Source organism: Gobius niger (assembly GCF_951799975.1).
Source record: "Gobius niger genome assembly, chromosome: 9".
In the NCBI taxonomy this organism is placed as follows: domain Eukaryota; kingdom Metazoa; phylum Chordata; class Actinopteri; order Gobiiformes; family Gobiidae; genus Gobius; species Gobius niger.
The window spans coordinates 14,438,032-14,452,584 of NC_136860.1; the positions used below are offsets into that span (position 1 = coordinate 14,438,032).

Here is a 14,553-nt window from a genome sequence, read left to right on the forward strand (position 1 = left end):
GTCTCCCCCCCCTAACCCCCCGTCTTCTGTCCACTCAGGCGTCCGGCTGCGATGACACGGAGACACCGGACGAGGTCAAGCTGATTGGCTTCGCCCAGCTGAGCGTTAGCTGATGCCTGCCCGGAGCGCGGAGCAGCTGAGACTCACGGACCACGCACTTCAGGGCAGAGGGGACACATCCACTGCTGCAACTCCTCAGCTCTGCTCACTCAAGATACAGGTCATTCTAGCAAAACAAGTGTCAAGAGTTGTGTGTGTGTGCGCACAGGGGAACTGACAGTATCATGGTAAGGAAGGGGAGAGTATGAAGTAATGGGCAATCTCACTATGAACTTTATATTATAAGCACTTCATTGAATGCTGGGACTACCCAAAGCATCTCATCACAGTTAAATAAAATGTATTATTGTCATTTATTTGTTTGTAGCACATACAGCTAGAGCTTCCTCTTTTTCTTTTGTTGGAAAGTTAAAATTCCATACTTTCTACACAACAGCCAGTTACTATAATCTTGCTATAATCTTACTATAATCATCACGAGATTCAATTCCCGTATTGATCCCTGGGCTGCCGATCCGTGTCAGATTTCCGGGAATCATTATAGAATAATTTGATTTGCATTTTGCAGAATTAACAAACGTGTTAAAGCTGAAGTACCTGATTTTTCTTGTTCAAACTGGGATTTTTTGTTTTTGTTTCCAAAATTGTTTCTAGCTTTCACAATCCCCCCTGCACATCCAAACTGTTCTGGCACATTAATCACATGCATGTTTCATGCCCATGTACAGCTTTGAGCGGTGGTAAAGAGAAGCAGGGGACCTGCCCCAAAATAAATTCAATTATAAACATTTAGGTGAAGACAGTGCAACAAGGTCTGTTTTTTTGCTGTGTTTACAACATACTGAGGTGGCAAAAATAAAATTATTCTACAACAATAAAAAGCCAGGTACCCCAGCTTTAAATTCCACTGTATTAAAGCAGTGGTTCCCAACCTCTTGTGTGCCCCTTGAGCGATCAACTAAACTCAGATTATTCAGTATTTCACAGCATATTGTGTTAAAAATGAAGCTAAATTACACATAAAATTCAAAGCATTTTACTGAAAAACATAATTAAAACTAATTTTCTCTTGAAATTAATTTTAAAATTCTTCTCAAGCACCAGGGGTCCTCACAACACCCCTGGTTGGGAAACACTGTATTAAAGTACAGGCAACAAAACAGTTGAGGTAAAGGCAACAATACGTTTTTTGACAAAAAAAAACTCTAAAAAAAATAATATAATTGCTATTGAAGCTGAAGCCTGTTATCCAGCGGAGGACAGTGACAAAGCAGATTTACAAAGAACTTTACGTTAGTAGAGTTTCAAGGATCTGCAAGGCTGTGTGTTTTGTTCCATTTAAGCATTTTTGATGCACACTGCCGAACAGCAGGTGGCAGTGTGCAGATTACTCTCACCAAGGAAGAAGCAGTGTTGCCGTACATGTGGTGACTTCGGACCCAATCTTGAAAGTTATTCGCTGGTTTAGAATTTGCATAATCTTCTTTGATTTCTGAAATATTTCTGAAGCACAAACAAAAGTTATTTCACTGAAGTCAAAATGTGACTGAGTGACTTTTATTTGTGTCTGAGTGACATTTGACCGGAGTTATCTTTGTCTCAAATCATGAAAAGTACTTTGAACCCCTCTTTTTATCATTTTGAATCCACGCACAAAGGCCCATATGCGCACAACTCTTATTCCCCACGTTTTGCTGGAATGACTCAGTTATTCTTCCACTTGCCCCAAAGGCCGAGCTGCACCAAACCGCTCTCCCCCATGCACTGCCCCCCCTTATCTATGACCTTTTTCCGACATTCCACCGCCAGCACACGCCGCGGATCTGGACGCGCCCACTGCAGAACTCAGGTGTGAAGGACCACCATTCACGTGTCGCTTTTGAATGTTACACCCACTCATTTTCATTACCTCTCTCTGCGAATCCTTATAATTTATTTCATTGAGACGTATTTAACTTTTTTTCTTTAGTTGCCGCACTGAATTTGCTTGCGCCGACCCATTATTGAGTGAGGTTTCCCCTGAGATCAGAATGTAATCTCCAGTAATTAGAAACAAAAGCACATTTATTACACAAAGAATGTCTAGTAAAACAAAAAAAGGAAAAAAAAAAAAGACTGAATGAATGGATTCTTGCCACATTTTGTTCAAAAGAAGGGAATCACTATTGTTATTATTAGCTCAAAAGTGCAGTCAAAATGGAGACCTGGGAGCTACTGTGTATAATTGCTGTGGACAGTGTTAAAAATGCTAGAGGTGCCTTGTTCCTTTTTCTGTGCCTAAGAAAGTAGCTAGTGATGAGACAATGTAAAAAACAAAGCCTATTGAATTTTATGTTAGAAATGTATTACCGTTCCTGTCATGTAAACCCAGTTCAGAGGTGGGTAGTTATCAGTAATCCCATGTACATTTGCTTGGGTAACTCTTAGAGACGTTTTATCCCTTGGTAGTTTACCTGGTTCACCTGTTGTAGGCTACTTGAGTAGGCCTAGCATTTTAAGTAAACCATCAATACTTACTGGGTGAAACAATTAGTTACATTACTATGTTACTGTTATTACTACTAGGCCTGTTGGGTTAGGGCTGTATCAAAAGACTTTTACTCTGAGACTCAAACACGATTAGGCTACTTAAGTAGTCTTTTCCTTTTTTTCTTCAACCGTTATTTGGACAACAAGTTTTTACTGATACTTAAAGGTACAGGCCACTGTTTTTCCACACTGAGCTATGTTCTTACCTGAGCTCAGACGAGTTGATGCGTACCTGTCTGGTGTCTGTGCGTGCGCTCAGTCACACAAAAAGACCGAAGATGTTGTTAGCATTTAGCCTCTCCTCCATGTCGGTTTTCTTAGCGGATAAAAAGGGGTACTATGTTGTAAGGCGTAATAATACCTTACAACCTAGCCCCAAGGTGGTATTACGCTTAGAAAATCGACATGTGTAACTATACTTGCATCGTGCAATTACTCACGTAACTGTATTTAAATAGGGTAAACTTGGACGAGCTTAGTCGCTTCTAACTTCACCCCATTTGGTCCCATAGAGGAGGAGAGGCTAAACGCTAACAAGAACTTTGTTTTGTTTTTTTGTGACTGAGCGCACAAACAAAAAACAGACAGGTACGCATCAACTCGTCTAAGCTTGGGTCAGAACATATCTCAGTATGGAAAAACGGTGGCCCCTTCCTGTAATTTAACAAAGTTATTTTTAAGTTACACTGAGTAAATATTTTGACGACCCTGCCCACCTCTGACCAAGTTACAAAGCACTTTTGCGTTGACGAGCTAATGCTACAGCCCGTTAGCAAAGGCTAGCTTACGTGCTAGTGTCTTCAGATAATGCTTTCCACTTCATTTTGGTTGCCGGCATAGGCTAATGCGCCACTACCGCTGATAATATTACTATAATTGTCCAAACTGTACTACACAAATGCATTTGAAGACAATAAAACCTAAAGGCAACCATTAAAAAGTGTTTTGTCAATGAGCCATTTTTGTTTGTACCGGACTAAGTTGGGTAGCTTGAGATTATTTTATTGAAGTAATATATACGAACTTCTACAATATTATTTTTTATTTTATTAAATAACTTATTGTGTTTTCTATGTACAGTATGTGTACCATTTCAGTGTATTATTATTATTATTATTACCTGTCCTCTCTGTAATCAGCTGATGTCAAATTTCCAACAAAAAGCAACAAATAAAGAATTATATAAAATGGTGCTGGGTTTCTATTGTTGGTTCATAATTAGCTCTACGTACACACGAATGTTCAGAATGTGGAATAAATGCACAGTAGGAAAATAACAGGCTACATGTCTCCATTTCCCACCTATCATTCCAGCAGTGAACTTCGTGAACATGTCTGTAGCAAAAACTACAATTATGCAAAAAAGCATTAAAAAAAAACATTTTATCTAATCTGCATGACAGTAGCAAAGTAAAAAGCAGATATTTAACTTTATTTATTCAAGTATTTCTTTATATAAAAACTTACACTACAGCAACAACCCCATGTGGGATAGATGTTTTCACAGTAAATGTCACATTAGCCTTAACTTAAAAAAAACAAACTACAAGATCCATGAAATTCAATAAAGAAACACTTCCACATTTGAGTGAAATACTGAATCGTCCACCATGTCGTCAGCAGCGCTTATGCTAGGTACATAAGAATACATCCAGGTAGAGTTAATATATTTATGAAGTATGCTATGTATAATGTCAGACAGCGTGTGAACCGAGCTGCAGCTGTAACGAGACAAGACTGCCTCGAGTCTGGAAATTGGGAAATAACCCAAAGCAAACAGTGCTTTTTCCAAAAGGAGAGGCATTTAAATGATATGTAAACAAAACGCCAGGCATATTCATTATTCATAACCTTTGTAATCAGACTGGAGCTTGATATTCCGACAGCATCCAGGCAGAGAGCAGGAGTAGGAATGCAACAACCCTCTGTGGAGCTATTGTAGCTGTATGTGCTAATTATACTGTATTTATCTGGTTGATTGAGTCAACAGTTAGGCCCAAAACACACTGCACGCATTCAGTGAGGCGCCTTTCGACGCAAGCTCTGAAGCCTGCTCTAAAGCTTTGTAGAATGCCCGAAGTGTGAGTCAGACCGTTACGTTTGATCTGGGTTCTTTACCTGCTGGTTTTCCTGGTTTAGTTTAACAAGCTATTAGTGGCATTGCCAAACTAGCTCTATATAGCTCAGAAGAGTCATCTAAAGCACTGAAGTCACAGCACAAAGCAAAGCACTAATAATCTATTTTTCATTAGGGACTAGTTGATATACAAGATCCAATCAAAAGCTTTTACAGCTTGTTATGGACAGGAGTAAATTCAATGTGTTAAGTCCTGTGCGTATTAAATTACTTCATGTTTGTACAACATAGACAGATAACAGAGTCAAGCAACTGCAGAGCTGTGGTTTGGTGTCTGGCTCAAGGGCACTTCAATAAGCAACAAATGAACTTAGTGCTGTTTACATAAGTTTGGTTGGGCTTCCATCAGAAGGCATGATTGGAATGACTGACAACACTTTGGCATGGGGGCAGCTCTACAGCCCTCATGCGTTCATGAACAATCATTATGCATCACAATAAACAGATGAATTTAACATGAAAGACACTCTGCAGCAGGCAGCCCTGTGCGTTTGTACACTCATCAGTGACTGTAGGTAAAAGGCTGAAGAGTCCACCAGGCCCTAACAGTGTAGGTGCTTCTTGCTGGACATGTCGTTCCAGATGCGATGCATCTCCTCAGGGGGGATCTGGTGCACTGTGATGACGCGGCGGTAGCGGCACAAGCTGTAGGCCATCTTCCAGTGGTTGAAGCCACTGTTCTGGTAAGGGTGGATGTTGAGCTTTCGCAAACACAGGCCCACATACACGTCCTCCAGATGCAAGAGTCTGGTGTGGAGTGAGGTCTTATAGATCAGCTCTGCCACGTCTGCAGAGAAGACGTACCCAGTGCCCGAGCAGAATGGGGGGTAGCGACTGTCCGGGTACAGGTCCCGTGGCATGTACCACTTACTGCGCATGTCCCGAATGGGCCCCCCGTTTATCACATACCCGGTGAAGTACCTCCTGCGCGGCTTCGTGTTGGGCTTCAATAGTTTGTAGATGAGGTTGTCCATGTTGATAAAAATGTCACTGTCCGTCTTCATCACATACTGGGCTTTTGGGCAGAAGGTGGCCACCCAGCGCAGGCCCATGATGGTCTTCAGGGTCAGGTTGTGGTAAGAGTCAATAAAGTTCTCCACCACGATGTCGTGAAAGATCTGGCTCTCCTGCTCCACCATCTGATTGAGCACATCATCAGTGTTCTTGCCCAGGAGGAAGATGGTGAGGATATGAATGTCTCCATAGATGCTCTCATCTCCCCAGGTCTCCCTGATGGCCTGCCGAGCGTCAAACTCCTTATGGGTGGTGCTGATGAGGATGACCAGGAATGGGCTGACCTTCTCACACTTCTTAGGCTCATTGATGACAAACTCAAAGGAGTGTGGGTTGAGAGAGCGCGAGCGGATGTTGGTGAAGGTGAAGTTTTTGGGTGATTTGACAGTCTTGCGTATGGGTATGGACATGTGCCCCTCGTATGAGGACGTAGGGCGAGAAATACTGAGGTACCAGAGTGCACTGGCCCAGCACACCACGGTCAGCAGGTACAAGCATGACACTTTGGAAGGCATTATGCTGCATTTGGGACGATGAAGAAGGGGACAATCTTATCAGGCTTGCCTTCCATGAGAGCAGCTCCTCTGAGCCCAGCAGCACGGAGCTGCCCCAGCACGTGCCTGCTCATTAATTGTCAGTTATGGATGGCTTCAGTAAGAAGTGGGGCGGTGTGTATTTAATGCTCTTCAGATTTGTTTGGACGTCCAATTCCTCCTGATGACACTGCTGCAGCTCCATTTACATCTGAAAGAGACGGACAGAAGAAATGGACTATTAATGTCATAAATGTACATTTTATTCCCCTCTAATTTAATTATGAATAAATCCAGAGCGAGCATTACAATTTCACTTCATTTAAAATCCTCTTAGTTGAAACCCGACATTAAAGATAAGCCTGACAAATGCATTCAACTCAAAACTGCCTTGTGTTAAAGGCATATACACATCACCCTCAGAGCGCCAGACGGATTGGAATGAGTTCATAAATCTTTTGCACTTTTATTGCCTGCTCTTTATACATTAAGTGCTCTACATCATGTATGTTACAATCTCCTGCCAGCCTCATGACTCACTTCTTCATTCATCCATCCGAGTGCAGCCAGTGCCCAAAAACACTTGACTTGATTATGCCCAACAAATGCGGCTGTAATCAAATTATATTTCCTCATAAATATCCCGCAGTCCCGCACAGCCGCTGCGGAGGAGTCACTTGAGCAGAGTAAGTCAGAAGTCATTAGTTTTCAGGCCACATCCTCGGCTCAAAACACAGTAACTTTAGACCGAGATGGGGGACAATTTGTGCTCCGAAATGGGGCATATCAAACTCAATCACACACCGGACGGTACCCACAAAGAAATATCCCAAAATATGTGTCATTACGCTTGAATCAGATCCAAACAGCTCATGCCATGTCGGAGTACAATAGTGGGTGGATTATATTACAGATTTTCTTGATTGATTAGACACGTCATGCACCTCAATGCCCCCATCCCCCTGCCCAATCTCGCCGAGGGCTCCAAATCAACTAGAGATGGCTCTGTTTGCTCCTTTGAACACGTTTATCAGTCAAAAGCCCACGATGCAAGACGCCAATGCATTTTAGTGCAGTAACATGTAGGCACGCGGGATTGAACAGTGATTACAGTGTGTTATATCTGCTCCGTGTGCAGGATTGGACGGGCCATCGAGAGCACCGGGGCAGACGTATTCGTGAGCCGGTCAGACCAGATGCGAGATCTGGCACATTTTGAGCTGCGCCGGCCCACAGCAGAGATATCATTATCCACTGTGGCAGGGTAGAGACATATTGGGATGTAATAATGAACAATGGGGCACATTTTGGAATATACCGTTCCTCTATTCTCACTCTAGACCAGTGGTTCTCAAGTGGTACGGTATCGGGACCCATCGTTACCCTAGGATGACAAGCCGTGACTCACTGAAAATGGTTCTGTGGTTGAGGATCACTGCTGTAGACCTGTGTACCTCAAACCAAATCCACAATGTGATCATTCGTTTCATGTCTTTGAGCCGCAATTGTGAGTGGAACGTACATATTAACCTCTTAACCCCCACCGTAAGCACATGTTCTCCAGTTCGCCTTACACAAATCTAAAAGCTTTTTTGTCTGTTTTTCAATTTTTTTGTCAATTTCCCGTGGCTTCTTTCTCACGCGTTTTTTTGCCATGTCTTTGTTAAAGCATTACTAGTAACTTGTTTATCTTAATAAATCCTTTCCTTAGTCCCTCTGGGAGTAAAATAGGTGTAAATGGGATGATGTCTCTGGCCAGAAAACAACAATTGCAACTTCGCTGCCACCGGGTTGGAGCCACCAATACACACTAATGGAATCATGAATGGGCTAACGGGCAAAGCTAACTGCAGTAGCAGTATTTACAGACAAGTTTGAATGAAAAAAATATCTCCATTGTGTAATTGGATGTGTACAATATCCCTCTCTCCCTTTGTCTTTTCTGTCAGCGTAGTATTTACGTTCACGGACAATTGATAAGTAAAAAAACGCAACATGCTACGACACCTGTAGTGGCGCTTATGGCCTCTAGGGGCACAAGTTACTTGTAGTGCTTTAACAGACAGTTCACGGGCAGCGCAATGCCTCATTTGGAAGCTAAGATAATATAAGTGAAATGCAGCCATATTGTCCTGTGTCTTGTAGCTTGTTTTGTTTATGTACATCGGGCCAGTATTGACCAAAAAGACCCGGGCTGAGTTTTTTCTGCGACTCCAGCCCTGTCTGCATGTGCACGTTTACATTTTCAAAAACAAAAGAAAGATACATTTTTTTTACACCTAGGGTACTGTGCAATAAAGGCAGTATCACCCCTGAAGAGAAGACAGCGCCAGTATAGAAGACGTCCGGAACAAATGATTTATTGTTCATGCGGCGCCAAGAAAACGAGGCCCTTGCATAGCATAGAACAAGTGGCAGCTGGATACAGCATGCCAAACAGCAATAATAAAGAAACGCATGAATTTATGAGTGTGTAACAAGAAAAAAATATGTAAATGTTACTAGCAGGCAGCAAAAAGAGACCAGTCTTACATACTGAAATATAATATTCAGTTAGAACTGGAGAGACGGAGGGAGGCACTTTATGGGGGAGTACAGCATTTTGAGAAGAGATGGACTGAATATGTCGCATGAGTGGAACTAAAGCCACTTCAGGATGGCATTATCACGTTAAATCTCTCTGTTGTTTTTTTATGTTGTGCCCAAACAATCACATTAACATTCAAATAGTCTGTCTCGAATTCATAAAACATGGATAATCCACTGTGCTTATTAGCTATGTGAACATATGACAACAAAGCCGTGTTTAATAACTGCTGATCACTATCAAACAGAGTCGCGTGGATGGATATCTGCCTGCGCAAACACACAATCTGATGTTTGTGATGTCATATATAGTGCTCTTCACGGTTCTGGAAGTCGATTTACATTGTGATGCATAATTGATTCCTTCCTGAGCCACACCCAGAGATGTTAAAGGTGCACTATGCAACTTTGTACGGTAAAAAAAAAGTTTATATTAATACGTATTTGACCTTTCAGTGACCGAGTGGATGCTTTGGTGGTTAGCATAGCGCCTTTACTTACCTGTAGGATGCTCCAGGGTTAATTGATTGAACCGTATTCATGGATACATATGCATTCCATTCCAAAAACCAACCATCAAAAATCCTGAAAAACCTGAAAAAAAATGGATCCTGAAGCATCATAGGAGCCACCGGGATGGAATGCGAAGGTGCCAAGCTCGCCACCCATACAGCCGCTGGGTCACTGAAAGGTCAACTACGCACTAATATTAACTTTATTTGTACATAAAAAGTTGCATAGTGTACCTTTAAGTTATTTTTCAGAGACAGTGCAATGCCGAGAGCATGGATCGAACTTTTGTTCTTCTAACTAAGCTTCTGCCACTACCTGAGCAAAATACAGTAGGTAGGAAAAAATAACGTGGGCAAATATGTCATTTAAGTTGATTGTGGTATTGATTTTCCATCAGAACAATATGGTTAGGACTAAGCTACCTTTCAAACTCAAAGCAAAGACTGAGCAAAAGTTATCTCCTGATTTTCATCAAGTTATACGAAAACATGCATTGTTTTTCTTTCTCAACGTTTTAGGACATTTTGTTCTTCAACATGGATGTGCTTGGCTGCGCTCTGTGGACTCGACTTTCCTCAAGCAGCAGAGTAAAGACGGATTTCCCCATTGGGGCCTGGCTGGACATCAAGTTTGCAGTAGACGTATGAAATGCAAGTTGAACAACTGCAAGTGAAAATAAGAAATAGTTTATTTTGCACAATCAGTCTAAGGTGTGTAAAATGCAGCACATATGATTAAAGCCATACTGTGTTGCTTTTCACTAAATGAACAGAATAATCCATTTGCATTCTTTGCATTATTGATGTTTTTGTCGGTGAAAAATGCCTAAAAGAATCAAGTGTATTCAGTGGGTGGACTTGCGCGTTTTGTCAGTCCTGAGAAGTAACTTTGCACAAGTAACAGCACCTCGTCTCCATGGAGATGAGGCTCATCTGCAGGTCCCCAAATACTCGGTTTAAAAACAGGCTTTATTTTCATACGCCACAGTAAAAATATCATTGTCAGTGTGTAGCTGATCACTTGAGACTATGTTTGTTTATTTATAGAGTTGCTCTTGTGATATACATACGACGTATATAACCTGGAATGCTCCACAGTGAACTTTTAAAGAAATGCGAAGGGATTTCTTTGAATAGGATTAAAACAGAATTGTTTAAGGTGTTTATATCATGTGCAGGTGTGGTAAATGGTCACATTTGAGTGCCTGCTTTAGCCACTCAAAATGCTTTTACATCAAGGAACCACTCACCCATTCACACTCTCATTCACACACCAGTGTAGACACTGGAGGCAAGGTGGGTGAAGTGTCTTGCCCAAGGACACAACGATAGTGTGCACCTGGATTCATACCAAGGAAGGAATGGAACAGACTGAGCGACATTAGCGGTTTACATCGGCCATCGGCATTTATGATCTTATGACTGTAAAGCAGTGCAAATCCATTTTTATTTTTGTGACAATTTCAATTCGACTCAGCTTTATCTTCCAGACGGCAACACTTTATTAGGTCCCGCCTAAAGATACACTCATACATAAGCAGTGCATTATTAAATACTTCACATTTATTTTGCACTAAATTCTTTATCTATGGCAGGGGTGTCTAAACCTTTTCCACAGAGGGCCAGGTATCGAAGTGTTTGCATTGCGGAGGGCCAAACATCGGTGATCAGTCCAGTGAACCATTCATGCAGGTGCATTTAAGAGAAGGTCAAACTGTGCCCCACACCTTTATATAGGCTTGGAACCATAATGCCAGCCCCGTCTCACAATAATGTGTTATTTTTTGAGGTTTCAATTGTGTGAAATAATGAAACTTGCAGGGCCGCACTTTTTAATACCGTCTTTATGTTCGACCACCTCCAGACACTCCTGCTGTAGATCTCCGACCGGCTCCTGCCTCTTTGAAGCTATGAAAGAAAAGTGGGTGGGCGAGATCAAACGACATGCTTCACAGCGGAATACCCATGATGCATCACTTCTTCCTCTTCAGAAGCCTGGCCCTACACGCGCCAGACAGACGCCCGGACAAAAGCGGGGTCCCTCTCGTCCTGAAAGAAACCACGGCGCAGCGTTTGTACTCAGTCACAGATTACTCAATGGGACTGTGCCTTCTTCACTGCTGTATTTTTCAGGTTGTGACATCGCTGTGTATTGCTTTTCACTTTTCACTTTATCAGACGCATTTCCCCAGAGTCCTCGACTGAAACGAACTCAAGACCTTCGCTCCACAGTTAAATAACATTACCGTTGTTTTACGCAGCTGATGGAAGCGAGCATTTATTCACAGGGACATGACCAAGCAGCTACAAAAAACAAAAGCAAATGTTTCAATACTAAACTTAAACTTGTTTTCACTACATCTACCATCATTTCCTATAACCATTGTCCCCAATATACACACAAATCAGATACAGTGGGTTGCAGAAGGATCAGCCCCCTTTAACGTTTCAACATTTTGCCATACTATGGACCATAAACATAAATATATTTAAATGAAATTTTATGTGAAAGACACACACTAAGTGACACACAATAGTTAAGAGACTATTGTGGAGCAGAAGCATCATAAAGTCCAAGAACACACCAGACAGGTCCAGGATAAAGTTATTGAGAAGTTTAAAGCTGGGTTTGGTTATAAAACGATTTCCAAAGATTTAAACATTTCTCAAAGTACAGTTAAATACACCATCCAGGAAAGGAAAGAGTACGGCATGACTGCAAACCTACCAAGACCCGGCCGTCCTCCTAAACTTACTGACTGAACAAGGACAGCACTGACCAGAGCTGTTACCAGGAAGCCTATGATGACCCTGGATGAACTGCAGAGAGCTACAGCTCAGGTGGGGGAAACTGTCCACAGAACAACTGTTAGTCGTACACTGCACAAATCGGGCCTTTATGGAAGAATGGCATTTTTAAAAGAAAACCATTAGAAGTCCTGTTTGCTGTTTGTCTGGTGTGTTCTTGGACTTCATGATGCTGTCTGCTCCACAATAGTCTCACAGAGCAGCTGTATTTGAAGTGAGATTAGATTACACACAGGTAAACTCTGTAGTCATTAGGGCAACATGTGATCATTCAGAAATCATCAGGCAACTTCTGAAGGCAATTGGTTGCACTTTTGCACATCACACTTTTCAGTTTTATATTTATAAAAAAAATCAAAATCATGTATCAATTTCATTTCCCTTCACAATTGTGTGACTCTTAGTGTGCGTCTTTCACATAAAATTTCAATTAAATATATGTATGCTTATAGTCCATAGCGTGGAAAAATGTCAAATAGTTTAAGGGGGGCCCACACTTATGCATATCACTGTAATAGATTGATTGGAACATCAATGTGCCAATGAACAGAAAAATGATTATCCAACTTGAAAGCCAACTCTATACGCAGTATGGGGTAAGGTAAACTTGTTCACAGACAGCCATTCATCACAGTCAGCACACAAGGAAAAGACCTATTATAGTCGCAGTCTGTACACTCAGATGCTTTGATGCATGGCCTGGTGACTGGCTATAGACAGCTGCTCCAAAGTGTTTTCCCCAAAAGAAGCGTGTCCCAGCTAATAGTGTGCCAGGTTGAAATAACTGCTCCATACAAGTAGAGCAAAGAAAATAAAAAACCTTTTGGTCAGTCATTATCGTAATTGACAATTTTAACTTGGTTTCACAGTACAATAAATGACTTGATTTGTAGATCAGATCTTAAAATTCAACAATACATGTTTTTTAATCCATGTCTGAAACTGCTTGCACAAATAACAAAGCAGCTCTCATGTTTGGCGGCCTGATAAATGCGCAATCATTTAATTGTTGCATCATCACACATTTGTTTTGGTTGTCGTACGAGTTGAGACCAGCTTAGGTGGAGCCAATGAAAAGGCAAGGCCCCTCCCCCCACGTAGAAGAGTACAAGAGTCCAGCTTGCTACCAGAGAAGATTAGCTGCTGACGAAGCCTCTTGAGGTGTGAGGCGAAACACCCTTAATTCTTATTTTACTGCGTTCTATAAGCATGAGACACAAAAATCCCATACAGAACCAATGTCATCTCTCCGCACAAAACTAATACCATCCAGTCACCTGGAAGTGCTCAGCAAGGGCGTTCAAGTCAGTGCAGTTGTTTAAGGAAAAAAATATATTTTTTCTCAAAGGCCACAGGCAGAGTACTAGAGATGTATTGAAAGGTCAAGAAATTAGTTGTTGAAAAGAGGATTCAGAGGATGCACTGAAGCAGTTTGATTTATTGATGGGACTTGCAAGACAGTTAGCTGTAAAGCCTTAAATCTTCCAGTGTGTAAACTTCATCCGCTCATTGTCCTTGGCAAAGACACACCGTCGGGAGAGATTTACTGCACTGTTAATAGCATTTGATTGCATTCACTTACAACTCTAAATGTCAAACATCTAATCAACTCAATCTCAATTTAAACAAGTAAAAATAAAGTGAGTTGAGACGGCAAGGAGAGGAGAGAGGGTGCATTTTAACGAAAGATAATAGAGGTAATTGTTGTTATGAAGAGCTGTGACAGGTTGGCAGCTGAGGAATTTACACTTGAGCTTAATATCGCAGCTTTTTGTTTTCATACTTAAGACTCGACCATGTTGAAATCTCATTATACATTTCTGAGTTCTTTCCTCAAAATTAACAACAACTGATGAGTCTCCACTGATCCACTTGCTGACTCTTTGTGTCATTGTCTGCAAAGCTACTTCAAATTCTCCTCCCGTTCTGCAATAAACAAGCGCACATGAACTCATTTTATTAGACAGGAAAACACATATTAATGAACAAATGGCAGTTTCAGCTTTCTGCTACAATTGATGCCGTCTCGTCAGTCGTCACCGCATTCAAAAGAGCGACGCAATATCCATCTGCATGCGCCAGCTTTGTTTGTGCTTCATTGCTTTTCTTTTTCTTTTATTAGCGGCTGAAGATACAGAAGCCAGAGGAGACAAAAGGAAGTTTGTGCACGACACAAACAAACAAAGATCTCACGGCGAATAAATTCTGCTGCGGCAGCGGCTGTTTGCAGAGAGAGGCCCTGGTTCTAAAACAACCAAATAAAGTGATCAAAAACGCAGGGGAAAATTCAAAGGATGAGCTGACATGAACCAATAGTCTGCCATTCCACAAAGTCATAAATATTCAAGAAGATATAGTCAGTAGATGTCACCTA

The 14,553-nt window shown here is 41.6% G+C and overlaps 2 protein-coding genes across 10 annotated transcripts in view; one reads left to right on the top strand and one right to left on the bottom strand.

Annotated features, from left to right (window-relative positions):
* stk39 (serine threonine kinase 39) overlaps positions 1-345 on the top strand; it is a 35,005-nt gene extending 34,660 nt beyond the window's left edge. For all 9 annotated transcript variants that reach the window (XM_079562907.1, XM_079562909.1, XM_079562910.1 and 6 more), the window contains one exon: positions 39-345. In XM_079562907.1, coding sequence (XP_079419033.1) covers positions 39-113 — 75 coding nt within the window. In that variant the 3' untranslated portion in view covers positions 114-345. The remainder of the gene's footprint in view (positions 1-38) is intronic.
* A 3,695-nt stretch (positions 346-4,040) lies between these two features.
* The window catches only part of b3galt1b (UDP-Gal:betaGlcNAc beta 1,3-galactosyltransferase, polypeptide 1b), a 53,892-nt gene continuing 43,379 nt past the window's right edge, over positions 4,041-14,553 (bottom strand). The window contains exon 3 of the mRNA XM_079562972.1: positions 4,041-6,484. Within this exon, the coding sequence (XP_079419098.1) occupies positions 5,269-6,255 (987 nt within the window). The 5' untranslated portion in view covers positions 6,256-6,484 and the 3' untranslated portion in view covers positions 4,041-5,268. The remainder of the gene's footprint in view (positions 6,485-14,553) is intronic.